This window comes from Manacus vitellinus, unplaced genomic scaffold (genome assembly GCF_001715985.3).
Source record: "Manacus vitellinus isolate BGI_N305 unplaced genomic scaffold, ASM171598v3 scaffold_5_pilon, whole genome shotgun sequence".
Classification (NCBI taxonomy): domain Eukaryota; kingdom Metazoa; phylum Chordata; class Aves; order Passeriformes; family Pipridae; genus Manacus; species Manacus vitellinus.
Genome location: NW_021940682.1, coordinates 15,934,118 through 15,952,199, shown reverse-complemented (window position 1 = coordinate 15,952,199; position 18,082 = coordinate 15,934,118). Strand labels below are relative to the sequence as shown.

Sequence of the window (18,082 nt, the reverse complement as noted above, 5' to 3'; positions counted from 1 at the left end):
AAGATCGGCATATTCAGCAGACAATGGAATGAGCCATTCCTGCTCTGGCTGGCTCTGCCTTACCACAGAAATAGCTCCTAGCTATTCCATTTTCCAAGCACCAGTGGATTTCAATATCCTTTAAGCACCAGGAATTACCTCCCTCTCTTTCCAGCTGGTACTGGCATTAGCACAGCTCCTGTTATGCTTCAGATAAGTCACGAATGGTTTTTTTTTCTTAGCAAAAGACTTCAGATTTATTCAAAAAGTTACCCAACTTCACCTGGCACAGGTACAAAACAAAAAGCACGCCTGCATTCAGGTGTGGCATGAGACAAGATGACACCATGTCTCCATGGAAAAAGGATTTACTGCACAGCAGAAATGCCAGGGCACTGATGCAGGAGCGGAAGCAAAGCTCTTCCAAGTCTCTCAAATTGCCGTGATGACGATGTGCCTGTTGCACTCTGCCCTAGATCCTTTTCTTTGACAAAGCCAAATATCAGCTCTGAAAGGGGAGGCCCAAGGACACAAGGGTTACACCAAATAGCAAATGTGACCCTCAGAAGAAGTTTTCAAGAGACTCTGTGGCACTCAGACACTTAGCTGGAGATCAATGCAGAAATAAATAGGAAGAGTGTCTAGTCATCCTGGCCAGTGCTCCAGAGGCTAAAGAAAGGCTGAACTGGGCTCACTGCTGGTCAGAGCACCAAGTAAACAAGCTGCTTGCCCACAACAACAGGGCCCCAAAGAGCAGCAGGCCAGACGTGGAGCACTGTCCCAGCTGGTGGTTTGAACATTAGTTTCTCCGTTAGTCTTGGTCACGGCCCATTTTGCCCGTCAGTCTCCGTCGCTGAGTCTTGGTGGTTCGCCCCGTGCCGGACTTCTGGATTTTCTTCCGTGGACCTTGCCCACGTTGGGATCTCTTTCCTTTCGTCTTTTTCCGGCTGTGCATGTGCAGCGTGGCAGTAAGAGCAGAGATTCTGTGCAGGGCAGAAAGAGAAAAATGTTTGGGGACTAAAGGCTGCAGAAACAAGGCGACACCACAACAATAGCAGAAGAGCCCTTGTGTGACTCTGCAGGAAAGGACGCCAGCCGTGGCATGCCCGAGAGGAACTCCAAGCTGTGCAGGAAACCTGCAAGCCTCCGTGTGCAGTAACAACCAAAATTAATTTTGGGATCAGTGGGCTGCCCAGACACTACAGAGTTAAGTAATTTTCCACACCCTCAGAGTAGTAATAAAACCTGGATACTGAAAAATGTGGAGAATGCCAAAGCTTTCAGCTTTAAGATCTTTTGACCTTCAACCCTAGAGGGAAGTTCTGCATCCTGTAGTATGTGCCGAGACGAAGGACTAGGTAAAGAGGAGAGCACGAAGCCCACCCTCCTCCTCCAGCCGCTGTCACCGGAGCCCGCGGGATGGGCCCGGAGCGTCCGGGCAGCCCGTGCTCCGCCAGCGGCCCCTGCTGGCTCCTGCCCGCAGCGACCGGGCAGCACCGCATCCTCTCCTGCAGCCACGCCGCGAATCCGGAAAGCAAATCCAGTCCTCTGGATCAGCTTCCAGAGACTAACAGCAGCAAAAGCCTGAATGAATCTATACATACTTGTCAGACAGGAAGGGGTTTCTGGACTTCTTGGGCATTGCTCTTACAGGCTTGTTCGCTACCTCTTCCCCTTTCTCTTTCTCTTCTTCTGATCCATCACTTTTTCCCTTAAAAAGAAAACGGTTTTGTGGTTCTGGCATTTCCATTGACTTTTCAGTTTCATCCTATTTTGTGAACCATCTAGTCACAGATGAAGACTTTTTAATTCTCCACATCCCTTGCTATGCAAGTCTCAAGGTTTCTTATCACAGTCCCTTGGAAAGGGATGACCAGTGACCTATAGTAATCCACCCTAAGATCCTAAAACTTCAGCATGATCTTAATGGCCATGCAAATGAAGTCTGAATTATGAACCAAAGGTCTCAGCTTTTTTCTTAAATTACTATCAAGACCTCTTTAAGTGGATTTTCAGATTAGAAGATGACCTTACAAATGTAAAAGGTTAACACAGACACTTCCCCAAAGAGCTCAAATCCAGCCACAAGTCACGAAGATTAAAAGAGATCAAGCCAACCAGTACCTGAGAGTCTCTATAAAACAAATATAAGATCTCAGTTACAATGTATTTTGAGAATAAAAGCAACCACAACCAGAACTAAATGGTTTCCTTATATGTGGTCCAAGCACAGGACCATAGAGAGAGAAATCCCTCCTAACAGTAATAGTAATTTTTCTGGACAGGACACGGGAAAGAGCTTGAGGACAGTCCACACAGCAAAGTCTGAAATCTTGCTGCTTGTTGTGTTGTATCGGCTTTTAAAGTACTACAATGTTGCCATCCAGTCCTGTGCCACCTTTCACTTAATCAAGGTCAGGTGGAACAAGCAAAGGATTCCAGGGAGTTTGGAGTGAACTATTCACACAGGACATTTCCTCCTCTTTAGAGGCCCAACATAAGCTGTGGAAAAATACGAAAGTTATGAGTTTCCCTTTTCATCCCTGTTCCCAGCCAGCTGCAAGTCTTTAGGCATATTCAGGGAGCACTAGCCAGCCCTAAGAATGTTTACAGCTGATACAATCAGAGAGGTAGCAAGAGGCTTTACCACAGGGGTGGTCAGTCCCAGCTGGCGTGCCCCTGAGAGGTCGAGGTCACTGATGGTGGTCACTGTTACGATGTGGTTTGGGTGGTCAATGTTCACAGACTCTGTCCGAGATGTCACCAAGTGCTCCAGTTCATCAGCCTCATCTGGGAAGACAAAGAAATCCTGCACTGCAAAGTGCCAAACTTGTCACGATTTACACTGCTGTTCCTGCTGCACTGTGCTGGGGAGGGGTGACACCCAGCCATCGCAGGCAGGGCTTGAACACCAGCACTATAGGCATGGAGGGCAAGCTCATTCTCCTTGCTGTGGGGACCTGGGTGAACACCTTGGAGATGCCCTCCCGCCTCCTTCCCTTCTGTACAACCCACTTGACCTCCTGTCCCCCAGGGCCAGAGGGCTGTGGGGTCACCGCTCAGATCGCTGCCCAGCTTCTCAGGGGGACATGGGAGGAGCGAGCAGCTGCTGTTTCGGGACAATGTGCGAGCATCCCTGCCTCAGCCCTTATCACCCCAGGACCACAGGCATCCCTCTTTCTGCCCAGCACGTACCGAGCGCCTCCTCCCTCTCGCTCAGCATCTTCAGGTACTCCTGGTGCCGCTGAAAGATGGAACAGGTCACTGCGGCGCCTCTGCCGCCCCACCACGGCGGGGAGAGGCGGGGGGACACAAGACCGTTCTCTCACCTCCTCTTTCATCTTTCTCTGCTCCTCTTTTAGCTTCCGTTTGATCTCCTCCAGCGCCGCTTTCCTCCGCTCCACCTTCCGCTTGTGGAAGCCGGTCAGGTACTCCCTGCCGCCGGCAACACAGAGCCCCCCCCGCGGCTTTTAGCGACCGGGGGATGCCGTCCTTCCCCCCTCCTCGCCCTTGTCCCGCCCGGCCTCACCTCCGCCTCTCCTCGTCGAAAGTCAGCACCAGCCGCCCCTCACGGCCGCCCGGGCCCTTCTTCTTCTTGCGGCCCATGGCGGTACCACGCTGCTGCTGCCTGCTGCTCCGCGCGTCGCGCCGCCCCTTCCGCGCCGCGGGGCCCGAGGGGGCCCCTGCCCCGCCCGACGTTTTGTGCCGCCCGCCCCCTCCGGCTCGAGCAGGGCAGAGTAGCCAGGGTCATGGGCGTCCCAAGCTCCTGTTCCCGGCCTTAGCATCCAGCGTAGAGTGGACAGGGGGTTGCGTCAAGCATGGGGACCTCCAGCTCCACTCCTCTTCACTTCCCTCTTAGCAAAAGATTTTATGGCACTTCCCGGTGCGGACGTGCCAGTGCAGCACCCGATCTCACACCCTGAGATTTGTTCTGCCGCTCCTGAGTGATTTAAATCTATATCTCTTTAATAAGGGTCTCTTCTCTAAATAGTTTAAATTTGCAATTCTTCATTTGAACATGCTTCAATAAAGCTCTGAGCTACTGTCATTGCTTGGTGTTAGTGATGCCTGTGCTGCTCCTCTTAGCCAGGGAAAGCAATTGCAAGGGACGGCTCTGACACCGAGTATCCAAGATGCAGGACCTGGCTGGACTGCTGTGGTTTTTGTAGTGGTGGTGAAAGGTACTGGCACGAATATGTGGGGGCATCAAGACTGCTATGTTTTTGGCTGATGGCTAAGAGTGACTTTGGCTGAACTCTTGAACCTTTATTGCCCCCCTATTCTTGCCTTAAAAATGGGTGTAATGCCTCTGTGTTGGCCAGCTGACTTTGGTAGAAGTTCCTGAAGTGCTGTAGGGGCAGCCAAAGCCAACTCCCACCAGTCCACAGAGTGTGACAAGCCCTGACACAAGTCCTGTCACAGCCTGGAGGCCACTTGTCCAGAGCCAGCTCTCCTTTATCAGCTCACTTGCTGCTTGTGCTCTTTTCCTGGCCTGTCCTTTCGCCAGCAGAAATGCGGAAAAACCAGTTCTGTGGTTAATTGCTGCACTTCCCTCCACGCCCATGGGGCAGGTCTCCTCCTCCTCCTCACTCACAGTCTGGGTGCACTTCAGCCTCCAGCCTCTTTGCCCCTGCCTGTGCTCAGCCGGCTCAGGTGCACCGGCAGGCCTCCATACCCTTTCCATTAACCTTGAGGCTTTTCTTGCCTTCCCCTTCTCCCTCCGTCTGCCAGAGCTTGTCTCTCTGGTGGCTCCTTCTCCCTTGGGCAACCCACTGCGTTGGCCTGCAGGTGCATAAGGCACAGGCAGCTGCCTTCCTGGCCCTGTCCTGCCCTGCCTGCGGGGATACTATTAGGAGAGGATGGCCGGAGGAAACGAGCGGAGCATGAGGGCCCTGAAGGAGGTGTGGAAAAGAGCAGAAAACTCTTTGTGCGCAGACTGCGGGAAGCCAGGTGAGTGGTCGAAGGATGCTGGAGGAAGAGTTGGAAGCAAGGAGCTGGGGCTGGTCTCTAGCAGCTATTTGATGCTGGCTATCTGGACTGCACAGGAGCCTGGGGTGGAGAGGAAGGGAAGACATTGCTCTGGATATTCGTTTCCTCTCCCTGGAGGTGTGTTGGCAAGGGAGCAGGAAGGAGATGCTGCAACGGCACTGGTGGGAAGAAGGACAGGGATGTGGGAGTGCTAGATAAGCAGGGGCTGCATAGCTGCAGCACTGTGGGTTGTAGTCATGTTAGCTCTCAAATACAAATCAAGGTCATGCCCAGTCAGGACCTGACAGGAAAGCTCCCAGTGAAATCCTAACTTCTCCAGAAAGAAGGCATGATTCAGGAGGGCATTGTCTCCTCCATGACTCAGCTCTGAACTGACAACCTGCCACACTTGCCTAGGAGATTACATTTACTGAAGGGCTAGCCCTCTCAAAAGGGTACCCAGTTTGAGGTCCTACAAATGCTGCTAAAACCCCCCAAACGGAGCACTCAAGCCAAATTAGGATTGGACTAATTTTTACCATTTTATCTTATTAAATTCTTCCAGGAAAATTTTAGATTCAAGGTTGTTTTCCACTTCCTGAACAAGATACTGTTGAGGGTTTGCTATGATACACTAAACAACTCCTAGAGTCTTTTCCCAGAGGTGGTTTTATTTTCATCTTGGGTGACCCTTTATGCAAAGGGAGCACTTTGAAGTTTTTCAAGGTATACATTAATAAAGATTCAGACAAAGTGGTTGAAACAGAGAGAATGAGGGACTACTAGCTGTGTTTTTTCCTGACTGGCATCTGTATCTTGAGTGTTAATTAATCAGCTCAGATGAAACTGTCGTCACCCAGCTCTCTGTTTCTCAGGACTACATTCTCAGGTGGGGCATATCTGCCAGGAAAATTCATCACTTCTAGTCATACCCTTTTTTATACTGTCAGATCCTGACTGGGCATCCTCTACTTTGGGTGTCTTTATATGCCTCAGCTGTTCAGGAATTCATCGCAACATCCCTAGCATCAGCAAAGTCAAATCCCTGAAGATGGACCACTGGGATGATGCTCAGGTGCAGGTGAGATCTTTATCCCCATTGGTACATCAGGTGGGTTGGGTCTAGGCTATACGCCAAGTGTCCTGGAAAAATTAGCCCTTTGGCCTCACAGGGTTGGAGATGTAAACTGATTTAACCTGTTCCTTTTCTACTCATGCTTCTGATACTCAATCAGGGATAGCTCCCCATAACTCACTGGGAGAGGGAGGATGCAGTTGCCTTATGTACCTCCCTGTGCCCTGTTACTTTATGGCAAAGGCAGAGCTCCTGCAATGTATCTTGCTAAGGCTAAGGGTCTTTGTTGCTCCAGGTTACTTATTTTCCACTTGCCAACACCATCCAATCTCAATGTCTCCTTTTGATTTCAACAGTCCAAGGGAAAAATCTTGGGCAATTCCATTCTCTGAGGAGAGTTTCCAGATATAATATGATTTTTTGAGAAAAATGGCATTTATAGAAACTTGACTTCTCCCCGTTACAGTCCCCTCAATTCGCTAATCTCCAGGGGACTGAAAATATTTTCTAGAGATCCAAAGAAAATAATCTGTATCTTGTTGCTCTTTGGAAGAGGACCGAAGAGGTTTGGAATGGCCTCCCAGATGGCGTTGCAGAGCTGCTGTTGAACTCTCCAGGAGATGTGGGGCATGGCAGCAAACCCACTAAATGTGTGTGCATCCAGCCCCATGGAAGTGACATTTATGGCATGCTGTTGATTCAGGTGCAATCAGTGTAACGTCTGAGAGTAGATGAGACCTTTGAGACCCACCTCTCTGTAGCCAGACTGCTGGGATGTTGCAACGGAGAGGAAAGAGAATGCTCCATTAGAGCTAGATATGCCTCTAGCCCTGTAGTGGGTTAGAAAAGAAAAAGGTCCACATGAGTCTGCATCAAAGGCAAGGCACTAACTCTCTGTCTAACCCTACAGTTTCTGGCCAAGCAGGGGAATGCTGTGACTAAAGCCACATACGAAGCTCACATCCCTATTTACTATTACCAGCCAACCTACAATGACTGCCAGTAAGTTGCTGCATACAGAAGGGGGAAGGGCAATTCTCTGTCAGTTCTTCTAGTTTGTTTCTGAGTTACCTGTCACCTCTCTCCTTAGAGTGCTGAGAGAACAGTGGATACGGGCCAAATATGAACGCAAAGAATTCACCGAGCTGGGAAAACAGCTGCCATATTCTGATGGTAAGAGCAGAGCACAGCATCAAAATGTCCTGACTGTTGCCTTTGCTGGAAACTTCCCACCATCATGAAGTGTCAGTGTTGCAAATCCCACAAGTACTCCTGAGAACCAAACTGGTACTTACTGGCGTTGTCTTGGGGGGATTAAATTGTGGGAAGCATAGGCTGGCACTGGCACAGGTTGTGTCCAATCCTGGTATTACCAGCTGGAATTTTTCAAGGGCATTTGATGTCCTGATGGAGACAGACCTCTGCAGTAAGGAATTTCTGTCCTATTGCATGCCACCCTCTCTAACCATGGCTGTTGGCTTTGAAATGTCACTGCCAGTGCTGTGGCAAAGGGTGCTGCAGCCCAAAGGCCTGCAAAGTCAAGTGGGAAGAGTTCTGGTCCCACACCAGAGTCTGCATGGGCAGGACTCTGGTGTTCACAGGAGACAGCTCTCATGCTGTCAGAGGCAGCAGTGAGAGAAACACTAAGAGGTGGGAAAAATCTGGGAATGTCTTTTGGTGAGCGTTTATTTGGGCTGCAAACCCAGGAACACCACCATCTTCAGTTGTAAGTCAGAGGTGACACCTCTCAAGTGTTTGTTCTCAGCAGTAGTCCATCATATGTTTTATCCCAGAGGGGTGGCTCGTACCCCTGGCTGTGTGCAGCTCTCTGGTGCCTACAGTGCTCATGGGGGGTGCTATTAAAAGCGGCTTTTCTGCTCCTAGGGGTGAAGGAAGGCATCCTCTGGAAGCGAGGTCGAGACAATGGGCAGTTCCTACCCCGCAAGTTCCTCTTGTCTGAGAGAGAGGGATGTCTGAAGTATTTCACCAAGCAGGATGTGAGTATGGTGGTCAACTCCCACCTCATTGAGTACTCCACCCAGAGCAGCAGGGTCACAGAGATGTTCTGATTTCCTACGCATGTTTCTGAGGTTGCCTTACTTAGCCCAGCCCAGGGATGATAACAGAAATGTCACAGAGGAGAGGGGTGCCCTTTCCACTGTCAGGGGGACATTTCCTCATGTTCTCCCTCTGTGCTTCCCTCACCGCTGAGAAAAGGACTGATCTTTCACCCTATCCGTTTCCCTGGATGTGTAATCCTGCACCATCCCTGGAACCAACCCATTGTGAGCCAAGTTGGTAAAAACCTGTTCTCTGGCTTGTTTTGAGAAGGGCTACTTTTCTGCTCATTCATCTCCCTGAAATGAGTGGGGCAAGTGCTAATATGCTGTCACAAAGGAGGGGATGGCTCAGGGTAGGGAGGAGCAGGAGATGTCCAGAGGGGACCTGGACAAACTTAAGAAGTGGGCCAATATGGTTTAACAAGGCCAGGTGCAAGGTCCTGCACCTGAGTTGGGCAATCCCTGGTATCAATACCAGCTGGAGGATGAAGGGATTGAGAACAACCCTGTGGAGAGGGATGAGGGGGATAATAGATGAAAATGTGGTCATGAGCTGTCAACATGCGTTTGCAGCCCAGAAGCCAAACGTAAGCTGGGCTGTGCCAAAAGAAGTGTGACAGGCAGGTTGAGGGAGGTGATTCTTCCCCTCTACTCCACCTTTGTGAGACCCCACCTGGAGCACTGCATCCAGCTCTGGGGCCCTCAGCAAAGGAAGGTCATGGACCTGTTGGAGCAGGTCCAGAAGGGGGCCACAAAAATGATCAGAGGGCTGGAACACTTCTTCTGTGAAGACAGGCTGAGAATGTTGGGATTCAGCCTACAGAAGAGAAGGTTCTGAGGAGACCTTCATGTGGCCTTTCAAGTATTAAAGGGGATTTATGAGAAAGATGGGGACAGACTTTTTAGCAGGCCTGTTGTGATAGGACAAGGGAGATAATGGTTTTTAACTAAAAGAGGATAGATTTAAACTAGATATAAGGAAGAATTCTTTTACAATGAAGGTGGTGAAACACTGAAACAAATTGCTCAGAGAGGTGGTGGACACTCTATTTGAAAAAGTTCAAAGTCAGGCTGGATTGAGGCTCTGAGCAACCTGATTTAGTTGAAGAGTTCCCTGCTCATTGCAGAGAGGGTTGGACTAGGTGGCCTTTAAAGGTCTCTTCCAACCCAAATGCTTTTAGGATTCTATGATTCAAAGAGTGGGCTCTTTCCTTTTGAGATCAGTTAGCCTTTAGACTGGCTCAGCTGTAAAGTCAAAAACACTCTCAGTGTTTCACTGGCACTTCCAGAGTAGGCACAGCTCAAATCTAAATTGGGTGGGTTCAGCCACTGTTTGGCCTTGAGCACACCACACAGTGAAGGGGGTGTGTGATACATTTTGTTGGGAAGGGTCAGTTATTACTTTTTAAGATCCTCTGACCCTGCCTTGCCCCACTTAGTCAATAGCTCAGGTCTCTTTCTTCTAGATTGCTCATGCGTGATCAATGCCATTCTGTTTTCAGGCCAAAGAACCCAAACTTAATGTTAAAATAGATGTCATCAATGCTACGTTCCAGCCAGAGAAGATTGGGAACCCCAATGGCCTGCAGATCACCTATCTCAAAGACAACAAGACCCGTAATATATTTGTCTACCATGAAAGTGGAAAGGTATCTGGTTTTAGCATCAAACACTGCAAAGCCAATGAGGTGCTTTGAGAAGCTGCTGATATTAAATAGTGTGAAACATGGGTAGGATGGGGTGTGTGAGTGTGAGTTGGTAACAGGGCGGGGGTTCTGGCTCTGTGTTTGTGTATCTGTGGGAGAGTTTTGCTGCAGGGAGCAGGGCAAGAGCACTGGCTGAGTTGGTTTGTGTGGGAGGAGCTGCTGTAGACCATGTGGAGATGTGCTGCCTGTGCATGTGGGGAACGGGTCAGCCGTGCTACAGGCCTGTCAGTCTCACTCCAGTGCCTGGGAAAGTTGTATTTCAATACCTGGGGAGGTATTGAGAAACACCTGAAAGACAATACAGTCATTGGTCACAGCTAGCATAGTTTCATGAGAGGAAAGTCCTACTTATCAAACCTGATTTCCTTCTGTAACAAGATAACCCACCTAGTTGATCAAGGGAAGACATTTGATATAATTTTTTTTTTATTTCAGTGAAGCTTTTGATACTGTCTCTCACTGTATCCTTCTGGACAAAGTGTCCAGCACACAGCTGGATAAACACATCGTGTGGTGGGTGAGCAATTGGCTCACGGGTCAAGCATAGCGGGTGATAGTGAATGGGGTAACATCAGACTGGCGACCTGTCACGAATGGGGTTCCACAGGGCTCCATCTTAGGCCTTGTGCTCTTCAACATCTTCATAAATGACTTGGATGTAGGATTGGAAGGGATACTAAGCAAGTTTGCCGATGACACAAAACTGGGAGGAGCTGTTGACCCCCTCAAAGGCAGGGAGGCCCTGCAGAGAGACCTTGACAAATTAGAGGGCTGGGCAATCACCAACCATATGAAATTCAACAAGGAGAAGTGCTGAATTCTGCACCTGGAATGGGGCAACCCTGGATGTTCATACAGACTGGGGAATGAGATGCTGGAAAGCAGTGCCATGGAAAGGGACCTGGGGGTCCTGTTTGATGGCAGGTTGAATATGAGTCAGAAGTGCCCTGGTAGCCGGGACGACCAACTGTGTCCTGGGGGGCATCAAGCACAGCATCGCCAGCTGGTTGAGGGAGGGGATTGTCCTGCTCTGCTCTGCACTAGGGCAGCCTCATCTTGAATATTGTGTGCAGTTTTGGGCACCACAGTATAAGAAAGATATTAAGCTGTTAGAGAGTGTCCAAAGGAGGGCAACGAAGATGGTGAAGGGCCTTGAGGGGAAGCCGTGTGAGGAGCAGCTGAGGGCACTTGGTCTCTTCAGCCCAGAGAAGAGGAGACTGAGGGGAGACCTCATTGCAGTCTACAACTTCCTCATGAGGGGGAGAAGGGGGGTAAACACTGATCTCTTCTCTGTGGTGACCAGTGACAGAACCTGAGGGACTGGCCTGAAGTTGTGCCAGGGGAGGCTTAGGTTGGATATTAAAAAGAGGTTCTTCACCCAGAGGGTGTTTGGGTGCTGGAACAGGCTCCCCAGGGAAGTGGTCACAGCACCAAGGCTGAGAGAGTTCAAGAAGTGTTTGGATGATACTCTCGGTCACATGGTGTGACTCTTGAGGATGGTCCTGTGCAGGGCTAAGAGTTTGTAGTTAACATAGGGCTAGGTGAATTTAGATGGCTCACTGTTGCTCCGGCTAAGCTTTCTATTCTGTCCTTTTCCATTTTCAGGAGGTAGTGGACTGGTTCAATGCCATTCGCTCTGTGCAGTTCCATTATCTGAAGGTAGCATTTCCCATTGCCAGTGATAATGAGGTAAGACAGCACTAGAACGCAGTGCTAAGTCTCCCATTGCTTATGTGATAAAGGAGTTCATTAGTTACTATTATAACCCCAGGTACAGAAGTGGAAATTGCAGTGTCTAGATAGAGGGATGAGAATGTATGTTTAAAAGGGCCTGTGGCGGTCAGAAAACAGCTGCTTTCTGCTGTTTCTGGGCATTTTGGAAGCAGAAGTGACTCCTGGCTATGCAGTTCAGGAAATATGAATTTAGAAGATGGCTGAATTTGAGGGAAGGTGACTGAATTGGAAGGGCAGAGGGGAAACGAATAGCAAAGAAGCACAGCTAGGTGAATGTTACTCTTGCCTTTTTGTCAGATTAAAAATCGTCTGACGAGAAATTTCTTGAAGGAGGGATACATGGAGAAGACTGGTCCCAAGGTGAGCTGCTATGTTAGAAAAAATCTTAACAGGGACCTGCCAGAGAGCCACTGGCTTTCCCAACCTCAGTGTTTTTCTCCTGCTGTTTCCCCATTCCCCCCTGACTCTTTAGACACCCGTGGGAACAGTGTGTGTGCACCAAGGGAGGGGAGAATTAAAGGAAGGGGAAGGACACATGTGAAAGTAGATGAAGCCAGAGTCCCTGCTTTCTCCCAGAGCGACAGATCTCTCTGCATGTGTCTGTGTGTGCCTGACCTTACAGGTATTTAGCGTCTAGATTTCTCCTGTCTCAACTTTGGAGCCCTTCACCACAGTCCAAGAGTTGGGGACAGCAGCTGGGACTGAAAAACCCGATACTGACCCCCACTCTCAGCTGAGAAAGGGCGAGGAGGAGGTTGCATTTAAGGCAGGGGCTTGCTTTAAGTGGTTGGGATGAATTTTGGGTATCCATTCGTACTGCTCACAGCAGAGGGCACTGTCCCCTTACATATGTCCCCTCTTCCCTTCACAGCAGAGAGAGGCCTTTAAGAAGCGCTGGTTCACACTGGATCACCGCAGACTCATGTACTTCAAGGATCCTTTGGTGAGGGGGAGATCTGACTGCTGGGCAGCTGCAGGCAACCGTGCTGAGGGCAGGGTCAAAGTGCAACCAGAATCTTTGCTCTTCAGTTAGGGTGGCTTGCAGGTTCCCCAGCTGCTCTGGATGGGCTCTAAGTCTTCCCCTTTCCATCCCACTCAGGTCACATGCTTTCTGTGTTTGTTTTGCTGCCTGCAAACAATGGTAACAGGGAGGGCAGCAGTGTAAAGGTGGTGATGGAAGGGTGACATGGAGGGAGAGGAGCACCAGTTTCTCTCTCAGACCTCTCAAGACCTATGCCCTTAGATATTCCTTTTCTCTACAGTCTTTGAGCATAGACTCCCTGCTCTTCTGAATTCCCTGACCACCTCCAAAACTTTTTGTTGCTACATCCCTGGTCCTCACACACTCTCTCCTGTTCTTAGGTGCATTGTAATTATTCCTTGATTCTTCTGGATTTCCATAAATCACTGTCTTTCCCTCCTGATGTGCAGGATGCATTTGCTAAGGGTGAGGTATTTGTGGGCAGCAAAGAGAATGGATATAGTGTCCAGAAGGGATTGCCTTCAGGGACACAGGGCAACTTCTCTTGGCACTATGGCATCACCATTGTCACCCCTGACCGGGAATACCTCTTCACCTGCGAGACAGAGACTGACCAGCTGGAGTGGATCAAAGCCTTCACTAGCGTCATCAACCAGGCCATGACACCACAGGAATATGCAAGTAAGTGCCTGGATGCTGTTTCCTTCCCCTCCTGCCACTCCAGTTCAGAGTATTGCCCTAGTTCACCACCTTTTTTGCTTTACTACAGTTGAAGCCTACTTCAAGTTTAAATCCTAGGAAACCATTCAGGAACTATGACTCCACTCTACCCGGTCCTGTGGCTGTCAGGAGAGGAGAGCAGATTGACATCAGAGAAACACTGTGCTATTGAAGCACCCTTGAAGCACTTTTGCCCCCACAGAATGTCCACTTGTTTTGAGGGCCCAATTAAGCTGCTTCCTTTCAAGTGCAAGACTTTGAGTCTGAATCTTCAGTACAACCTGTCCCTGTTAAATTGCTGTGATCTGACTGGATGCTGGCAGGTCTTGCCTATCAATCAGACCTTGAAAACTTTGGCACTTACTATGTTGGACATGGGACCTATCATCACTCCTGCATGAAACTGCAGACAGCCACCTACCTTACTCAAGAAAACAGCTGCCTGGCTGGAGCCAGGCACCCCAGCAGGTTGCAGGGGCTGCTGGACTAAGAGAACCTGTTCCTTTAAAAGAAATGTAATCTCTGCTGGTGACAGAGATGTGAAACATCTAGATATCCGATCAGTTAGAGCTGTAGTTGAGAAAGGTCACTTAAAAAATGTAACCTACCAGCCAAATGTGAGGCCTGTTTCCTTCTGCTCTGTATGGGCTTGAAAGTTTCTTCAGACTGCATTTGTGTGCAGACCGTCCTCTGATTGCTACAGAGGAGATTAAGAGATCATCTAAAAATAATGTGTGAATATACATTTGAGTGTGTGGATAATGTGTGTGTGTGTGCGCACACATAACGAAAAGTGATGGGAGGCAGAATACTGCCCTAGGGAAGATACTGTGAGGGATATTCATGCCACTGAAGTTCAGCTGTCAAGCTTGAGTCTCTACTCAAACCAATGGAGAGAAGTTGGGTCCTGCGGAAAGCAACTTATAGCATTTATAGAGTTCAGAGTCTGACTCTACTAGAGCCTGGGGGTTGGTGTCTGAATATAGTAATGCATGGATTTCTGCTCCCTCGTTCTCTGTATGTCAAAGGCCTGGCACTTTCATTAGGACCTACACATTACATACATTTATCTTGTATATCACACATACATATTATTTTATGCAGTAGTATAACAGGGAAATTGTATTTTCGCATTCTTCTAGTAACAGCCCAAAACACTACATCAATCCATGGGTCTTGTCTTAAAGCTCATCTCTTAAAGCTTCCCCTAGGAGAGCTGTGTTTCACATAATGGAAGGATCAGCTGAGTTCTGCTGGTGACTGTAGTGTCTGATGTGTTTAGTTTTTCACAAGCAGTGTGAGGGAAGGTATCTTGTGTATTAAGGGGAGCTAACTAGAATTAATGAGACTACCAGTATTTTAATTAGCTCTTAAAGAAATAAATGAAAAAAAATCCCATTTTAATTTAGTTTAACTTCCAAAACTAGCTGACCTGCTAACTGCTAAGATATGAGGTCATTTCTTGGAAAAAAAAGCACAATCAGTCAGAGCAAAGAGCCATAGCTATTCATTGTATTTCCTGGGGCATGTGGACTGTGATTATTCCCATCAGAGGCAAATGGGCAAAGTCATGGTCCCCTGCTGATTCTCTGGGGACCCCTCTCTGTGCTGAGACTACCACAATCTGCTGGGAGTATCAACTTCCTGGATGAGGAGCAGCATCACTCATGCTGCTGCCATGGCACAATGGAAATATCCACCTAACAGTGTATGTTCACTGCAGTTTGCTGATCTCTCCCAGTTTGGAACATGACTTTCCTAAAAAACAAAGGCCATTGCACAGTGAGGGGAGTACCGATGGGATGCTTCCTTCTCCTGTTTGCTGCTGAGTTATTGCTGATGGAGATGAGCAGAGTCATTTGACTCAGCCACAACAAAGCTAATACACTAATGATGCGAAAGAGTGTGGCTAGAGTGGCCTGAAAACCCCTATGAACTAACAGCAGAGCATATTTAGTATGATGCATCTGTCTCTGCTTTACCAATTCTGTCCCACTGTGTCTTCCTTGAGATGAGAAGGCTCAGATGTGGGCAAGGAAAGAGCAGGGTAACATTGGCATCGGTGTCACAGGATGACGTCCTGCTAGAAGGTGATTGTGCCTACCTAATGGGCTTCTGCCCCCTGCTGTGAGGGGATTGGAGGGAAGGAGAGGAAAGCTTAGAGAAGGAGGAGGAGAGGAGGAGGAAGTCTTTGTGGAGAGGGAGGAAAGACTAGGTTTAAAATATCAAGCCCTTTGAGTCTTTAGGAGCTTCCTGCTGGCTGGAGAGCAAGGGTGGAACAGGGCCCAGGACAGAAAATGTGAGATGTCCTACCATCTGATGGACCTGCTTGCAAACTGGGGACGACATCGATTGTCTACAGCTCAAAGGGCCCTGATGTCCCTGAGAGGGAATGGGGGACAGACTCTCTCTGCCTGGCTTGGCTAAGGGCCAAGGAGAGCAGTGTGGCTGCTCCCTGCCTATTGCACTTCCAGGGCTGGCCCTTGTTTCCCTTCTAAAGCTACAGCATCATGTGCTTTCTCCCTTTCCTTACCATATTACAGAGTCTCGTCTTTCAGTTGTCTCCTCTCTCAAATGAGGACAAGTGTGCAAGGGGAAATGGGACAAAGAAAGGGAAATAATAACAAGAGGAAGAGGGAGCAGGAGAAAAGTGCAGGAAGATATAGGGGAAGAAATCATGTCTGCCAGAAAGAGGAGGGAGCCAGCAGGGCTCCTCAGCTAGTGGCTAAAAGCGCAGTATAAATTGGGACTGCATTCGCACTGGTGTGTGAAGCTGTGAGTCAGACACATTCCTGCATGCAGTGGTCAAGGCAGCTCTCAGGAGTTGGTTCAGGGGGCAGAGCTCACCTCTCCAGAGTCTGTCTAAGCTGAGGCGACACAGACTTGGGAGCAGAAATCCGCTTATTCACCAAGTCTGCTGGTTTCCCCGGGCCCAGCAACAAATGAGGAGCTGGTAAAGAGAAGAGACGTTTCCTTCTGGCTGGCAGAAGTTATCTTGCACCTATTGTTCTTGAAGGGGAGGGCAGTGTCCCCTTCTTGGCCCTTTGATGGTTAAGGGAAACGACCGGACACAGCTTGTGATGGACAAGATCAGCAAAATGGACTGGGCAGCTGGAGGTGAGGAATAGACTTCTCTGGATAACCTGTCTATGTCTGATGAACTCTCGTCATTCTTCCCTTGACTGCTTTGCTGTTAAGGCTAGACGTGTCCCATACAGTGAGTGGAGAAGGAACAGGTCTCTGAGAGTTTGATTTGTTCTTGCTCACCCTACTCAAAGATGTCTTACAACCCTTCCTTCATCAGCGCAAGGCCTGGAGAGGATCCCAAGGGTGGTAGTTTCTTGGAGGAAAGCAGCGGTGGGGGTGATGACAGTAGTGTCCTGGGAGGGGACAGCCTGGTCACGGGGCCACTGGGTGCAGTGCTGCTGGTCATGTGCCTCACTGGGATGGTGGGGAACATCTACACAGTGGCGGTGGCCTCTGGCAGGGTGGTGGGCTACTCAGCAGGCTCCCTGGGGGTCTATGTGATCAACCTTGCCCTGGCTGACCTCCTGTACCTGTCCACCATCCCCTTCGTGGTTTGCACCTATTTTGCCCATGACTGGTTCTTTGGGGATGTGGGCTGCAGGCTTTTGCTCAGCCTGGACCTCCTCACCATGCATGCCAGCATCTTCCTTCTGACCGCTATGAGCCTGGAGAGGTACTGGGCGGTGGCGAGGCCGCTGCAGGCCAGGCGGGTCAGCAATGCTTACCGCAAACTGGCCAGTGCCGTCCTCTGGCTCCTCTCGCTCCTGCTTACGGCCCCCATGATGGTGATGACCCAGCTGCAGGAGGGGGACAGGCCCCACAAGCGCATCTGCAGCCCCACCTGGACACCAGCAGCTTTCCGGCTCTACCTGACAGTGCTGTTTACCACCAGCATCCTGGCACCCGGTGTGGTGCTGGGCATCGTCTACACCCGCCTGGGCTGGGCATACCAGGCCTCAGCCTGGGGCCTGGGGCTGCCAGTGGCCGGCCGGGCCCCCTCCCGGCGGCTCTTCTCCAGGATCTCTGCCATTGTGGTGGCCTACTGGGCCTGCTTCCTCCCCTTCTGGGCCTGGCAGCTGGCTGGGCTGTACCAGAAGGATGGGCTGGGCATCGGCCCCACTGCCCAGGCCTACCTCAACTTTGGTGTCACCTGCCTGGCATATGGCAACAGCTGTGTCAACCCCTTCCTCTACACCCTGCTTGCCAGCAGCTACCACCGGCGCCCTGGCCACAGTGGGATGGGCATGGCACAGCCTGCAGCACCCTCCCGGCAGGCTGCAGGAAGCCACAGCCTCCCCCTGACTTTCAAGGAGTTGTCAGGGTCTCTGAGGGAAAGCGAGGGGTGAGCAGTGACCCAGGTCGGGCACATCTCCTGGCCTTTGTCTGGGGTCAGGTCAAGAAATAAAAGTGCATCACCTTCCATGGTAGGATGCAGTGTCTTCTATTGTTGTTGCAGTGCCTTCCCCTTTACATGGATGCTCATCCTGCTCATCTGTGGGGAGGGGGAGAATGCTTGTCTTGGGGTTCCTGACTCCATCCTCAAGTCCTTCATGCCAACCTCCACCTTGCGCAAGGCTGGGGAGTGGGTGGAAGGGAGCAGTCAGCTTTGATACATCTAAATTATACAGCTGGGGAACCCTCGCCACCCCTCACCTCCTCGCTAGCAACGGGCCAAGCCATAACAAAGTCAGGACAACAGTGAGTCATAGATTTCACAGGAGCAGTGAGTCACTTCAAGAAGCAGCCACGCTGGCAGGAGACCTGACTAAGGTTCATACTCCTGTGGTAAAGCTACCACTCAGCTTTCTTCATCCACCCTTCACGAAAAAAT

At 50.0% G+C, this 18,082-nt stretch overlaps 3 protein-coding genes across 3 annotated transcripts; 2 read left to right on the top strand and 1 right to left on the bottom strand.

The window, feature by feature from the left end:
• Positions 1 to 207: 207 nt before the first annotated feature.
• On the bottom strand, positions 208 to 3,632 carry NOL12 (nucleolar protein 12). Its single transcript, XM_018080886.2, has 6 exons — positions 3,509 to 3,632; positions 3,309 to 3,414; positions 3,175 to 3,223; positions 2,627 to 2,769; positions 1,584 to 1,690; positions 208 to 962 (listed from the first exon to the last, which is right to left on the bottom strand). Exons 1-6 carry the CDS (start codon positions 3,583 to 3,585, stop codon positions 791 to 793), a joined length of 654 nt encoding a protein of 217 aa, XP_017936375.1. The 5' UTR covers positions 3,586 to 3,632; the 3' UTR covers positions 208 to 790.
• A 1,015-nt stretch (positions 3,633 to 4,647) lies between these two features.
• LOC103764629 (arf-GAP with dual PH domain-containing protein 1) lies at positions 4,648 to 13,898 on the top strand. The gene is made up of 11 exons (XM_008931552.3): positions 4,648 to 4,929; positions 5,898 to 6,028; positions 6,933 to 7,024; positions 7,113 to 7,195; positions 7,907 to 8,019; positions 9,585 to 9,731; positions 11,394 to 11,477; positions 11,820 to 11,882; positions 12,394 to 12,465; positions 12,954 to 13,185; positions 13,274 to 13,898. Exons 1-11 carry the CDS (start codon positions 4,839 to 4,841, stop codon positions 13,300 to 13,302), a joined length of 1,137 nt encoding a protein of 378 aa, XP_008929800.3. The 5' UTR covers positions 4,648 to 4,838; the 3' UTR covers positions 13,303 to 13,898.
• A 2,306-nt stretch (positions 13,899 to 16,204) lies between these two features.
• Positions 16,205 to 17,599, top strand: LOC103764718 (urotensin-2 receptor-like). Its single transcript, XM_018080270.1, is given in 2 exon segments — positions 16,205 to 16,461; positions 16,464 to 17,599. Coding segments are annotated over 2 exon segments (1,215 nt in total). The 5' UTR covers positions 16,205 to 16,380; the 3' UTR covers positions 17,598 to 17,599.
• The last annotated feature ends 483 nt before the right edge of the window (positions 17,600 to 18,082 follow it).

Coding starts and splice junctions, on each gene's coding strand:
- NOL12 (XM_018080886.2), bottom strand. CDS start 3,585: ATGGGCCGCAAGAAGAAGAAGGGCCCGGGCGGCCGTGAGGGGCGGCTG. Junction 3,224..3,308: donor AGAGAAAGATGAAAGAGGAG/GTGAGAGAACGG, acceptor TCCATCTTTCAG/CGGCACCAGGAGTACCTGAA. Junction 963..1,583: donor AACCCCTTCCTGTCTGACAA/GTATGTATAGAT, acceptor TGCCCTGCACAG/AATCTCTGCTCTTACTGCCA.
- LOC103764629 (XM_008931552.3), top strand. CDS start 4,839: ATGGCCGGAGGAAACGAGCGGAGCATGAGGGCCCTGAAGGAGGTGTGG. Junction 7,196..7,906: donor ACAGCTGCCATATTCTGATG/GTAAGAGCAGAG, acceptor TTCTGCTCCTAG/GGGTGAAGGAAGGCATCCTC. Junction 12,466..12,953: donor TGTACTTCAAGGATCCTTTG/GTGAGGGGGAGA, acceptor CCTGATGTGCAG/GATGCATTTGCTAAGGGTGA.